Here is a 15,709-nt window from a genome sequence, read left to right on the forward strand (position 1 = left end):
ACACACACACACACACACACACACACAGCCACACACACAGTCACACAGCCAAACACACACACACACACAGCCAAACACACACACACACACAGCCACACACACACACACACACACACACACACACACACACACACACACACACACACACACACACACACACACACAGAGCCAACTAATCATATAGACGTGTCCTAATATTAGGATATAAGAGGATGCTTAACCCTGCGTGGGGAAGAGTACTTGTGTTAGCGAAGCTAAATAAATAATAATGTTCCTGTCTAGATGATGTATCTCTGTGTTAAAGCAGGGGCTATTATCAGCCTCTCCACCGCTGTGCTGCTCTAGATGGTGTATCTCTGTGTTAAAGCAGGGGCTATTATCAGTCTCTCCACCGCTGTGCTGCTCTAGATGGTGTATCTCTGTGTTAAAGCAGGGGGTATTATCATCCTCTCCACCGCTGTGCTGCTCTAGATGGTGTATCTCTGTGTTAAAGCAGGGGGTATTATCATCCTCTCCACCGCTGTGCTGCTCTAGATGGTGTATCTCTGTGTTAAAGCAGGGTTCAACAGGGTTCAATTCTCGGACTGACTCTCTTCTCTGTATACATCAATGATGTCGCTCTTGCTGCTGGTGAGTCTCTGATCCACCTCTACGCAGACGACACCATTCTGTATACATCTGGCCCTTCTTTGGACACTGTGTTAACTAACCTCCAGATGAGCTTCAATGCCATACAGCTCTCCTTCCGTGGCCTCCAACTGCTCTTAAATGCTAGTAAAACTAAATGCCTACTATTCAATCGATCGCTGCCTGCACCTGCCCGCCTGTCCTGCATCACTACTCTGGACGGTTCTGACTTAGAATATGTGGACAACAACAAATACCTAGGTGTCTGGTTGACTGTAAACTCTCCTTCCAGACTCACATCAAACATCTCCAATCCAAAGTTAAATCTAGAATCAGCTTCCTATTTCGCAACAAAGCATCCTTCACTCATGCTGCCAAACATACCCTTGTAAAACTGACTATCCTACCGATCCTTGACTTCGGTGATGTAATTTATAAAATAGCCTCCAACACTCTACTCAGCAAATTGGACGTAGTCTATCAAAGTGCCATCCGTTTTGTCACCAAAGCCCCATATACTACCCACCACTGCGACCTGTATGCTCTCGTTGGCTGGCCCTCGCTTCATATTCGTCGCCAAACCCACTGGCTCCAGTGGCTCCAGTTAAAACAGATGGGTGTGATAGTGGGGGAGGGGTGGGGGTACAGATAGGTGTGATAGTGGGGGAGGGGTGGGGGTACAGATGGGTGTGATAGTGGGGGGAGGGGTGGGGGTACAGATGGGTGTGATAGTGGGGGGAGGGGTGGGGGTACAGATGGGTGTGATAGTGGGGGGAGGGGTGGGGGTACAGATGGGTGTGATAGTGGGGGAGGGGTGGGGGTACAGATGGGTGTGATAGTGGGGGAGGGGTGGGGGTACAGATGGGTGTGATAGTGGGGGAGGGTGGGGGTACAGATGGGTGTGATAGTGGGGGGAGGGGTGGGGTACAGATGGGTGTGATAGTGGGGGAGGGGTGGGGATACAGATGAGTGTGATAGTGGGGGAAGGGTGGAGGGGTGGGGGTTTGGAAGGTGATAGAAAGGGAGAAAAAATACGGAGAGAGAGCGAGAGAGAGAGAGAGAAGTCATGCAGAAGAACAGCTCCTGACTTGTTATAACTGTCTGGTTGTTGAGAGTGAGATTGACACGATTAAATTAGCAAAAAAAATGTATAGGTAATCAAATTGTACAACTGAAGATCAACACAGGAGGAAAAGATTGACAGAGAGTGTGAAGTTAAAAGACCAATCTTCATCGTGGTAGCTAGCCAAATTCAAACCTGTCAGCTAGCTTATCGTCTAGCTCTAACCGTTTACTGGGTGGTAACCATCGCATCGTGGCCACCGAGGCAGCGACAGCAGCGACAGTAACAGCAGAGACTGTTTTTTAATACCCAGCAGAAATCAAATCAGAGAAGGGAAGAATCAACTTTAAACACAGAACTCAGAGGGAGAACCCAGAAACTTTGTTATGTCGACTGCTCACAAAACGGGACCGTTACAAACCTGTTATTTTACACAGACCACACTACTGCCTGGCATACAGCTGTAACCAGGCATTTCAGCTGTACCACAAAGAAAGGCATCTGCAAGGGAAGGCAAATCCACATTTTTTGAGGACAGCGATAAGAACCAGGAAAACAGGTTTCTGACGGTAAACATGTATCAGAACGGCACTATCATGGTCCAGGGCAGTGAGGCTGCACTCAGCTCTGTTGTGCAGGACTTCCCCACCCTAACGAAGGTAACGGAAAGCACAAAAAGGACAAGGACAGCACCCCGACCTCTCCCCTCACCTCAGGCACCCCAACAGCAGGGCTATCCTCCCCCCTGCCTGCCTACAACCACCAGAGCCAAGACCACACTACCATCAGCCAGACAGGCTGGCTCTGTTAGAGGTATGGGTTACTGAGCTGAAGGAGCAGCCCCCCCAGCTACACCACCTCCAGACTGCTGAGAGACAGGCTGGCTCTGTTAGAGGTATGGGTTACTGAGCTGAAGGAGCAGCCCCCCAGCTACACCACCACCAGCCCAGACACAGAGCTTCTACAGGACCAGATCAACCAGTGCAGGACCCAGCTGAAGAACTCTGTCCAGGAGCTGAGAGAGAGCCTTACCACAGCTCTTGAGGAGGTGAAGGCCACCATGAGGAGAGAGCCTTACCACAGCTCTTGAGGAGGTAAAGGCCACCATGAGGAGAGAGCCTTACCACAGCTCTTGAGGAGGTAAAGGCCACCATGAGGAGAGAGCCTTACCACAGCTCTTGAGGAGGTAAAGGCCACCATGAGGAGAGAGCCTTACCACAGCTCTTGAGGAGGTAAAGGCCACCACGAGGAGAGAGCCTTACCACAGCTCTTGAGGAGGTAAAGGTCACCATGAGGAGAGAGCCTTACCACAGCTCTTGAGGAGGTGAAGGCCACCACGAGGAGAGAGCCTTACCACAGCTCTGGAGGAGGTAAAGGCCACCATGAGGAGAGAGCCTTACCACAGCTCTGGAGGAGGTAAAGGCCACCATGAGGAGAGAGCCTTACCACAGCTCTTGAGGAGGTAAAGGTCACCATGAGGAGAGAGCCTTACCACAGCGCTGGAGGTGGTAAAGGCCACCATGAGGAGAGAGCCTTACCACAGCTCTTGAGGAGGTAAAGGCCACCATGAGGAGAGAGCCTTACCACAGCTCTTGAGGAGGTAAAGGCCACCATGAGGAGAGAGCCTTACCACAGCTCTGGAGGAGGTAAAGGCCACCATGAGGAGAGAGCCTTACCACAGCTCTTGAGGAGGTAAAGGCCACCATGAGGAGAGAGCCTTACCACAGCTCTGGAGGAGGTAAAGGTCACCATGAGGAGAGAGCCTTACCACAGCTCTGGAGGAGGTAAAGGCCACCATGAGGAGAGAGCCTTACCACAGCTCTTGAGGAGGTAAAGGCCACCATGAGGAGAGAGCCTTACCACAGCTCTTGAGGAGGTAAAGGCCACCATGAGGAGAGAGCCTTACCACAGCTCTGGAGGAGGTAAAGGCCACCATGAGGAGAGAGCCTTACCACAGCTCTTGAGGAGGTAAAAGCCACCATGAGGAGAGAGCCTTACCACAGCTCTGGAGGAGGTAAAGGTCACCATGAGGAGAGAGCCTTACCACAGCTCTTGAGGAGGTAAAGGCCACCATGAGGAGAGAGCCTTACCACAACGCTTGAGGTGGTAAAGGTCACCATGAGGAGAGAGCTAGTGCAGGTAAAGGAGGAGATGGCAAAGGAGTTGTCTGTCATCAAGAGGGTGCTACAGCACAGAGAACAGACTGTAGAGACTCCCAGAGAGAAGCTGCAGCCCCTCACCACCCCTAACAACCCCACTGACTCACCTTTACCCACAATCCCCCCCCCCATACCGACAACACTTTACCCACACCCCCAGTCAACAAGGAGGCTCACATGGAGACACCTACTACAGAGATAAGCTCTCTGCCCCCCCTGACACACCCCCACACACCCCCTCCATGTACACCACCCCTAACAACCCCACTCTCTCCAGATGAAATCTCGCGTCTTGTGACGGCCGGCCGCCCAACAGCCTGCCCGCTTGACCCTATCCCCTCCTCTCTTCTCCAGACCATTTCCGGAGACCTTCTCCCTTACCTCACCTCGCTCATCAACTCATCCTTGACTGCTGGCTACGTCCCTTCCATCTTCAAGAGAGCGAGAGTTGCACCCCTTCTCAAAAAACCTACACTCGATCCCTCCGATGTCAACAACTACAGACCAGTATCCCTTCTTTCTTTCCTCTCCAAAACTCTTGAACGTGCCGTCCTTGGCCAGCTCTCCTGCTATCTCTCTCAGAATGACCTTCTTGATCCAAATCAGTCAGGTTTCAAGACTGGTCATTCAACTGAGACTGCTCTTCTCTGTGTCATGGAGGCTCTCCGCACTGCTAAAGCTAACTCTCTCTCCTCTGCTCTCATCCTTCTAGACCTATCTGCTGCCTTTGATACTGTGAACCACCAGATCCTCCTCTCCACCCTCTCCGAGTTGGGCATCTCCGGCGCTGCCCACGATTGGATTGCGTCCTACCTGACAGGTCGCTCCTACCAGGTGGCGTGGCGAGAATCTGTCTCCGTACCACGTGCTCTCACCACTGGTGTCCCCCAGGGCTCTGTTCTAGGCCCTCTCCTATTCTCGCTATACACCAAGTCACTTGGCTCTGTCATATCCTCACATGGTCTCTCCTATCATTGCTATGCAGACGACACACAATTAATCTTCTCCTTTCCCCCTTCTGATAACCAGGTGGCAAATCGCATCTCTGCATGTCTGGCAGACATATCAGTGTGGATGACGGATCACCACCTCAAGCTGAACCTCGGCAAGACGGAGCTGCTTTTCCTCCCGGGGAAGGACTGCCCGTTCCATGATCTCGCCATCACGGTTGACAACTCCATTGTGTCCTCCTCCCAGAGTGCTAAGAACCTTGGCGTGACCCTGGACAACACCCTGTCGTTCTCCACTAACATCAAGGCGGTGACCCGATCCTGTAGGTTCATGCTCTACAACATTCGCAGAGTACGACCCTGCCTCACACAGGAAGCAGCGCAGGTCCTAATCCAGGCACTTGTCATCTCCCGTCTGGATTACTGCAACTCACTGTTGGCTGGGCTCCCTGCCTGTGCCATTAAACCCCTACAACTCATCCAGAACGCCGCAGCCCGTCTGGTGTTCAACCTTCCCAAGTTCTCTCACATCACCCCGCTCCTCCGCTCACTCCACTGGCTTCCAGTTGAAGCTCGCATCCGCTACAAGACCATGGTGCTTACCTACGGAGCTGTGAGGGGAACGGCACCTCCGTACCTTCAGGCTCTGATCAGTCCCTACACCCACACGAGGCCACTGCGCTCATCCACCGCTGGCCTCCCTACCTCTGAGGAAGCACAGTTCCCGCTCAGCCCAGTCAAAACTGTTCGCTGCTCTGGCACCCCTATGGTGGAACAAGCTGCCTCACGACGCCAGGACAGCGGAGTCAATCACCACCTTCCGGAGACACCTGAAACCCCACCTCTTTAAGGAATACCTAGGATAGGATAAAGTAATCCTTCTAACCCCCCTCCCCCCCCTAAAAGATTTAGATGCACTATTGTAAAGTGGTTGTTCCACTGGATATCATAAGGTGAATGCACCAATTTGTAAGTCGCTCTGGATAAGAGCGTCTGCTAAATGACTTAAATGTAAATGTAAATGTGGACTCCAGCCCCAGACTGTAAACGCACTAATCTGGTAAAACCCACTGAGGTGGCCATCCTCATTGACTCAAATGGGAAATTCATCCAAGAAGATAAACTCTTCCCCCAAACACAAGGTGTGCAAAATATGGTGCCCCAAAAACACAGGATGTACTCCACATCCTGTCCCAGCCTGACTTTGGCACACCAGGCCACATCATTATTCACACTGGCACCAACAAACTGCGAGAGGAGCAGGAGAGAGTAGGCAGCCTGGTCGACAGAGTAGCAGAGAGAGCCTCTGAGTGGTTCCCCAACTCCCACATCACCATCTCCACTCTGCTTCCCTCGCAAAGACTTTCATCCCCGTACCATTCAGAAAGTTACCGCTGACATCACCAGAGGGTGTGGCCTACTCCCGAACGCACACGTTGCTCACCACCCACCAATCACCCCAGAGCATCTGCACGACCACTCCCACCTGAGGAAGCAGACAGTAGGGATGTTTGCCAAGTCTCTAAAGGACGTGGCACTTGGTAGACAAACACCCTATGCCGCACTGGACAGAGGACCACCCAGAGACCCCTACCAGACCACTGCACCACCAAGGAGCCCCAGGCCCCTTCAACGCCACACCAGACCCAGTGCACCCCACAGGCCCCACCCACCCCCAGAGCATCACCACTTCCATCGGCTTAGCCAGACCGGACCGGGCCTAGCCTACTACCCCGCACCAGACCACCTCTACCAGACCAGAGAGGAAGCCCCAGGGCCCAGCCTACTACCAGACCACCACCCCTACCAGACCAGAGAGGAAGCCCCAGGGCCCAGCCTACTACCAGACCACCACCTCTACCAGACCAGAGAGGAAGCCCCAGGGCCCAGCCTACTACCAGACCACCACCCCTACCAGACCAGAGAGGAAGCCCCAGGGCCCAGCCTACTACCAGACCACCACTTCTACCAGACCAAAGAGGAAGCCCCAGGGCCCAGCCTACTACCAGACCACCACCCCTACCAGACCAGAGAGGAAGCCCCAGGGCCCAGCCTACTACCAGACCACCACCTCTACCAGACCAGAGAGGAAGCCCCAGGGCCCAGCCTACTACCAGACCACCACCCCTACCAGACCAGAGAGGAAGCCCCAGGGCCCAGCCTACTACCAGACCACCACTTCTACCAGACCAAAGAGGAAGCCCCAGGGCCCAGCCTACTACCAGACCACCACCTCTACCAGACCAGAGAGGAAGCCCCAGGGCCCAGCCTACTACCAGACCACCACTTCTACCAGACCAAAGAGGAAGCCCCAGGGCCCAGCCTACTACCAGACCACCACCTCTACCAGACCAGAGAGGAAGCCCCACGGCCCAGACCTGGCCCCCCTCCACTCCACAGGGCCCAACAGCAGGACCAGCATAGCTACGCAGAGGCCATCAGAGGACAGGAGAATCCTGTAGGATTAAGTGAGATTAAACAGCTCCTCCAATACATCTGCACTAAACACACACACACACACACACACACACACACACACACACACACACACACACACACACACACACACACACACACACACACACACCTATTGTACTAGAATTTACTTGTTCATTGAATAAAAGATTTAGATGCACTATTGTAATGTGGTTGTTCCACTGGATATCATAAGGTGAATCTGGATAAGAGCGTCTGCTAAATGACTTAAAATGTAAAAATGTATATATATATATATATATATATATATATATAACAGAAAAAATGTTAGCTGTTATCCTGTTTATCTCTTAACAACTTATTAGTTAATAGTTACTGTATTTCTGACTGCTATTCTTTCTCTTTGCAACATGAAATCACTATCAGTTAACATGTGGAACATTCAGGGTCTAAACTCATCAACCTATCAGTTAGCATGTGGAACATTCAGGGTCTAAACTCATCAACCCATCAGTTAGCATGTGGAACATTCAGGGCCTAAACTCATCAACCTATCAGTTAGCATGTGGAACATTCAGGGTCTAAACTCATCAACCTATCAGTTAGCATGTGGAACATTCAGGGTCTAAACTCATCAACCTATCAGTTAGCATGTGGAACATTCAGGGTCTAAACTCATCAACCTATCAGTTAGCATGTGGAACATTCAGGGTCTAAACTCATCATCCTATCAGTTAGCATGTGGAACATTCAGGGTCTAAACTCATCAACCTATCAGTTAGCATGTGGAACATTCAGGGTCTAAACTCATCAACCTATCAGTTAGCATGTGGAACATTCAGGGTCTAAACTCATCAACCCATCAGTTAGCATGTGGAACATTCAGGGCCTAAACTCATCAACCCATCAGTTAGCATGTGGAACATTCAGGGTCTAAACTCATCAACCTATCAGTTAGCATGTGGAACATTCAGGGTCTAAACTCATCAACCCATCAGTTAGCATGTGGAACATTCAGGGTCTAAACTCATCAACCTATCAGTTAGCATGTGGAACATTCAGGGTCTAAACTCATCATCCTATCAGTTAGCATGTGGAACATTCAGGGTCTAAACTCATCAACCTATCAGTTAGCATGTGGAACATTCAGGGTCTAAACTCATCAACCTATCAGTTAGCATGTGGAACATTCAGGGTCTAAACTCATCAACCTATCAGTTAGCATGTGGAACATTCAGGGTCTAAACTGATCAACCTATCAGTTAGCATGTGGAACATTCAGGGCCTAAACTCACCAACCTATCAGTTAGCATGTGGAACATTCAGGGTCTAAACTCACCAACCTATCAGTTAGCATGTGGAACATTCAGGGTCTAAACTCATCATCCTATCAGTTAGCATGTGGAACATTCAGGGTCTAAACTCATCAACCTATCAGTTAGCATGTGGAACATTCAGGGTCTAAACTCATCAACCTTCAGACTGAAGAGTTTAACACTGGAGTTCAACACACATCTTAAAGATGTTGACGTCATCATTCTGCAGGAGACATGGTGTAAGGCTGACGTTGTCACTCACTGTCCCACAGGCTACAGAGAGGTCATTGTGCCATCACAGAAACACAGCTCTGTCAATAGAGGCAGAGACTCTGGAGGATTGATCATTTGGTACAAATCCAAACTACAAAATCTAATTGATCCCCTCAAAATTGGTAAATATCACATTTGGTTAAAACTAAAAAAATAACTTGTACTGACAGAAAAATATGTGTTCCTTTGCGCAGTATATATCCCCCCCCTCAGAATCCCCATATTACTCAGAGGAGATGTTCCCCACCCTTGAGGAAGAGACGTGCCATTTCCAGGCCCAGGGAAATGTGCTCATCTGTGGGGACACAAATGTGCGCACATGAACACTACCTGATCTAACGACCACAAGAGGAGACAGCTTTATTATAGGCCATACTGTTTCTAACTGTCTTCATCTCCCCCATAGAAACAACAGTGACAGCACCATCATCAACAACAGAAGGGATCTGTTGCAGCTCTGTAGAAGCCTGGGTCTGTACTTTGTCAATGGTAGGTTACGGGGGGACTCTTTGGGGAGATTCACCTATTGCTCACCTCTTGGCCACAGTACAGTAGACTATATGATCACAGACATGGACCCTTTCTCTCTCAGCTCATTCACCGTCAAGCCACTAACACCTCTGTCTGATCACAGCCAAATTACGTTGTTCCTCAAAAGAACAGACCTGGAAACAACCACACATTCACAGCCCAGTAAGCTGTACAACATCAGAAATTCATACAGATGGGCCCAAAACAGCACAGAAGAATACCAGAAAGCAACCTGGAACCAAAATATCCAAACACTCAGATTATACAATTGTAAGAAAATAACTTAGAACACTATCCAACTAAAAGCACAGAGACACAAATAATGGTGAATTACACCTTCATTACTGTGAGACTTTAAAACTCTGTAAACGTACACTCAGAACCAAAAAAGCACAGTACAACAGCAAGCAGCTGACACTAATTGAGGAGTCCATAAACACAAACAACTTCTGGCAAAATTGTAAAAACAAAAAAAATCGAAACAAGAGGAATTAGCGATACAAAATGGTGACATATGGACGACCCATTTTAAAACACTCTACAACACCGTTCAAATTGACACAAACGCAGAACAACGCCAAATTCATGAGAAGTTGAATGGATTAGAAAAAGCTATAAAGGACAATCAAAATCCGTTGGACTCCCCAATTACTGACCAGGAGCTCTATATGAAACTTCAGGCCCTCAAATTTAAAAAAGCATGCGGACCTGATGGCATCCTAAATGAGATGCTCAAACTCACTAGTGCAACATTTCAATTGGCTATATTAATACTGTTTAATTTGATCCTGAGTGTAGGTTATTTCCCTGACATCTGGAATCAAGGACTCATAACCCCAATCTTTAAGAACGGAGACAAATTTGACCCTAACAGTTACAGAGGCATTTGTGCAGGATGCAGGCCAGGCAGCAGGCTGATAGCCAGCCTGCCAGCTTAGTGGAGTCTGCCACTAGCACAGTCAGTGTAGTCAGCTCAGCTATCCCCATTGAGACCGTGTCTGTGCCTCGATCTAGGTTGGGCAAAATTAAAGATGGCGGTGTTCGCTTTAGCAATCTCACTAGTATAAAGACCTCCTCCATCCCTGACATTATTGAAAGAGATTGTGATACCTCACATCTCAAAATAGGGCTACTTAATGTTAGATCCCTCACTTCAAAGGCAGTTATAGTCAATTAACTAATCACTGATCATAATCTTGATGTGATTGGCCTGACTGAAACATGGCTTAAGCCTGATGAATTTACTGTGTTAAATGAGGCCTCACCCCCTGGTTACACTAGTGACCATATCCCCCGCGCATCCCGCAAAGGCGGAGGTGTTGATAACATTTACGATAGCAAATTTCAATTTACCCCCAAAAAAACAACAACGTTTTCGTCTTTTGAGCTTCTTGTCATGAAATTTATGCAGCTACTCAATCACTTTTTATAGCTACTGTTTACAGGCCTCCTGGGCCATATTCAGTGTTCCTCACTGAGTTCCCTGAATTCCTATCGGACCTTGTAGTCATCGCAGATAATATTCTAATTTTTGGTGACTTTAATATTCACATGGAAAAGTCCACAGACCCACTCCAAAAGGCTTTCGGAGCCATCATCGACTCAGTGGGTTTTGTCCAACATGTCTCTGGACCTACTCACTGCCACAGTCATACTCTGGACCTAGTTTTGTCCCATGGAATAAATGTTGTGGATCTTAATGTTTTTTCTCATAACTATCGGACCACCATTTTATTACGTTCGCAATCGCAACAAATAATCTGCTCAGACCCCAACCAAGGAGCATTAAAAGTCGTGCTATAAATTGTCAGACAACCCAAAGATTCCTTGACGCCCTTCCAGACTCCCTCTGCCTACCCAAGGACGTCAGAGGACAAAAATCTGTTAACCACCTAACCGAGGAACTCAATTTAACCTTGCGCAATACCCTAGATGCAGTTTCACCCCTAAAAACTAAAAGCATTTGTCATAAGAAACTAGCTCCCTGGTATACAGAAAATACACGAGCTCTGAAGCAAGCTTCCAGAAAATTGGAACGGAAATGGCGCCACACCAAACTGGAAGTCTTCCGACTAGCTTGGAAAGACAGTACCGTGCAGTATCGAAGAGCCCTCACTGCTGCTCGATCATCCTATTTTTCCAACTTAATTGAGGAAAATAAGAACAATCCGAAATTTCTTTTTGATACTGTCACAAAGTTAACTAAAAAGCAGCATTCCCCAAGAGAGGATGGCTTTCACTTCAGCAGTGATGAATTCATGAACTTCTTTGAGGAAAAGATCATGATCATTAGAAAGCAAATTACGGACTCCTCTTTAAATCTGCGTATTCCTCCAAAGCTCAGTTGTCCTGAGTCTGCACAACTCTGCCAGGACCTAGGATCAAGGGAGACACTAAAGTCCTTTAGTACTATAACTCTTGACACAATGATGAAAATAATCATGGCCTCTAAACCTTCAAGCTGCATACTGGACCCTATTCCAACTAAACTACTGAAAGAGCTGCTTCCTGTGCTTGGCCCTCCTATGTTGAACATAATAAACGGCTCTCTATCCACCGGATGTGTACCAAGCTCACTAAAAGTGGCAGTAATAAAGCCTCTCTTGAAAAAGCCGAATCTTGACCCAGAAATTATAAAAAACTATCGGCCTATATCGAATCTTCCATTCCTCTCAAACATTTTAGAAAAAGCTGTTGCGCAGCAACTCACTGCCTTCCTGAAGACAAACAATGTATACGAAATGCTTCAGTCTGGTTTTAGACCCCATCATAGCACTGAGACTGCACTTGTGAAGGTGGTAAATGACCTTTTAATGACGTCAGAACGAGGTTCTGCGTCTGTCCTCGTGCTCCTAGATCTTAGTGCTGCTTTTGATACCATCGATCACCACATTCTTTTGGAGAGATTGGAAACCCAAATTGGTCTACATGGACAAGTTCTGGCCTGGTTTAGGTCTTATCTGTCGGAAAGATATCAGTTTGTCTCTGTGAATGGTTTGTCCTCTGACAAATCAACTGTACATTTCGGTGTTCCTCAAGGTTCTGTTTTAGGACCACTATTGTTTTCACTATATATTTTACTTCTTGGGGATGTCATTCGAAAACATAATGTTAAATGTCACTGCTATGCGGATGACACACAGCTGTACATTTCAATGAAACATGGTGAAGCCCCAAAATTGCACTCGCTAGAAGCCTGTGTCTCAGACATAAGGAAGTGGATGGCTGCAAACTTTCTACTCTTAAACTCGGACAAAACAGAGATTCTTTTTCTAGGTCCCAAGAAACAAAGAGATCTTCTGTTGAATCTGACAATTAATCTGGATGGTTGTACAGTCGTCTCAAATAAAACTGTGAAGGACCTCGGCGTTACTCTGGACCCTGATCTCTCTTTTGAAGAACATATCAAGACTGTTTCAAGGACAGCTTTTTTCCATCTACGTAAAATTGCAAAAATCAGAAACTTTCTGTCTAAAAATGACGCAGAAAAATTAATCCATGCCTTTGTTACTTCTAGGTTGGACTACTGCAATGCTCTACTTTCCGGCTACCTGGATAAAGCACTAAATAAACTTCAGTTAGTGCTAAATACGGCTGCTAGAATCCTGACTAGAACCAAAAGATTTGATCATATTACTCCAGTGCTAGCCTCCCTACACTGGCTTCCTGTTAAGGCAAGGGCTGATTTCAAGGTTTTACTGCTAACCTACAAAGCATTACATGGGCTTGCTCCTACCTATCTTTCCGATTTGGTCCTGCCGTACATACCTACACGTACGCTACGGTCACAAGACGCGGGCCTCCTAATTGTTCCTAGAATTTCTAAGCAAATAGCTGGAGGCAGGGCTTTCTCCTATAGAGCTCCATTTTTATGGAATAGTCTGCCTACCCATGTGAGAGACGCAGACTCAGTCTCAACCTTTAAGTCTTTGCTGAAGACATATCTCTTCAGTAGGTCCTATGATTAAGTGTAGTCTGGCCCAGGGGTGTGAAGGTGAACGGAAAGGCTGGAGCAACGAACCGCCCTTGCTGTCTCTGCCTGGCCGGTTTCCCCTCTTTCCACTGGGATTCTCTGCCTCTACCCCTATTACGGGGGCTGAGTCACTGGTTTACTGGTGTTCTTCCATGCCGTCCCTGGGAGGGGTGCGTCACTTTAGTGGGTTGAGTCACTGACGTGGTCTTCCTGTCTGGGTTGGTGCCCCCCCCCTTGGGCTGTGCCGTGGCGGAGATCTTTGTGGGCTATACTCGGCCTTGTCCCGGGATGGTATGTTGGTGGTTGGAGATATCCCTCCAGTGGTGTGGAGGCTGTGCTTTGGAAAAGTGGGTGGGGTTATATCCTACCTGTTTGGCCCTGTCCGGGGGTTTCATCGGATGGGGCCACAGTGTCTCCTGACCCCTCCTGTCTCAGCCTCCAGTATTTATGCTGCAGTAGTTTATGTGTCGGGGGGCTAGGGTCAGTCTGTCACATCTGGAGTATTTCTCCTGTCTTTTCTGGTGTCCTGTGTGAATTTAAATATGCTCTCTCTAATTCTCTCTTTCTCTTTCTTTCTTTCTCTCTCTCGGAGGACCTGAGCCCTAGGACCATGCCTCAGGACTACCTGGCTTGATGACTCCTTGCTGTCCCCAGTTCACCTGGCCGCGCTGCTGCTCCAGTTCCAACTGTTCTAGCTATGGAACCCTGACCTGTTCACCGGACGTGCTACCTGTCCCAGACCTGTTGTCCCAGACCTGCTGGAACCCTGACCTATTCACCGGACGTGCTACCTGTCCCAGACCTGCTGTTTTCAACTCTCTAGAGACAGCAGGAGCGGTAGAGATACTCTCAAAGATCGGCTATGAAAAAGCCAACTGACACTTACTCTTGTGTTGCTGACCTGTTTCACCCTCGACAACTACTATGATTATTATTATTTGACAATGCTGGTCATTTATGAACATTTGAACATCTAGGCCATGTGCTGTTATAATCTCCACCCGGCACAGCCAGAAGAGGACAGCCAGAAGAGAGACATAGCCTGGTTCCTCTCTAGGTTTCTTCCTAGGTTTTGGCCTTTCTAGGGAGTTTTTCCTAGCCACCGTGCTTCTACACCTGCATTGCTTGCTGTTTGGGGTTTTAGGCTGGGTTTCTGTACAGCACTTTGAGATATCAGCTGATGTAAGAAGGGCTATATAAATAAATTTGATTTGATTTGTGTGAACAGTAACCTGGGGAAGGTTCTCTGTAGTATCATCAATGTAAGAGTTCTAAACTTCCTTAATAAGCACAATGTCTTGAGTAAAAGCCACATTGGATTTATACCAAAACATCGCACAACTGATCATATTTACACCCTACACACCCTGATAGATAAACATGTCCACCAAAATAATACCAAAATATACACTTGCTTTATCGACTTCCAAAAAGCATTTGATTCTATTTGGCATATAGGACTGTTCTACAAAGTTATTGAAAGTGGTGTAGGGGTAAAACATATGACATAATTAAATCAATGTATACTGGCAATACGTGCAGCATTAAAATTGGTAAGAATATAACAAAATTCTTTAACCAGGGTTGCAATCTGAGCCCTGCACTCTTCAATATTTACATTAATTAACGAATTGGCCACAATTCTAGAAAAATCCTCAGCCCCTGGTGTTAGTCTCCACAATTTAGAAGTTAAATGCCTAAGTGACCTATTGTCACGTCCTGTCCATGGTAAGCTGTTATTTTCTATGGTAGAGTAGGTCAGGGCGTGACAGGGGGGTTTATTCTATGTTTTCTATTTCTATGTTGTTAGGTTCTAGTTTTGTATTTCTATGTTGGTTTGTTTGGGATAATCTCCAATTAGAGGCAGCTGGTCCTCGTTGTCTCTAATTGGAGATCATACTTAAGTAGGGTTTTTTCCACCTGGGTTGTGGGAACTTGTTTTTGTATTGCTCAGTGAAGCCAGCAGAACGTGACGTTCGTGTTTCTTTGTTTATTGTTTTGTGTTCTGAATAAAATAATAAATATTTATCATGAGCACTCAACACGCTGCACCTTGGTCTACCCCTTATGATGATCGTGACCCCTATGCCTGCTGTCACCCACAGCACCTGGCCTACAGCAGAGCCTGGACCTGCTAGAGCAGTACTGCCAGACCTGGGCCCTGGCAGTAAACCCCAAAAATACAAAAAATAATGATTTTCCAGAGAAGATCCAGATCTCAGGGAATTAGACCAAAGTTCTCAATTGGTACAAAATATATAGAGTACTGTACACACTATATTTACTGAGGTTTAAAAATAAACTCAACTGGACACCTTAATGAGGTAGTGAATGAACTGAGAGAGAAAGCACGCAGGGCATTCTACACCATTAAAAAAACA

The 15,709-nt window shown here is 47.6% G+C and overlaps 1 protein-coding gene across 1 annotated transcript in view; it reads left to right on the forward strand.

Annotated features, from left to right (window-relative positions):
* Positions 1–2,265: 2,265 nt before the first annotated feature.
* Positions 2,266–15,709, forward strand: part of LOC123729542 (extensin-like) — a 30,428-nt gene continuing 16,984 nt past the window's right edge. Inside the window, exon 1 of the mRNA XM_045704411.1 lies at positions 2,266–2,349. Within this exon, the coding sequence (XP_045560367.1) occupies positions 2,266–2,349 (84 nt within the window). The remainder of the gene's footprint in view (positions 2,350–15,709) is intronic.

Source organism: Salmo salar, chromosome ssa21 (genome assembly GCF_905237065.1).
Source record: "Salmo salar chromosome ssa21, Ssal_v3.1, whole genome shotgun sequence".
Lineage (NCBI taxonomy): Eukaryota > Metazoa > Chordata > Actinopteri > Salmoniformes > Salmonidae > Salmo > Salmo salar.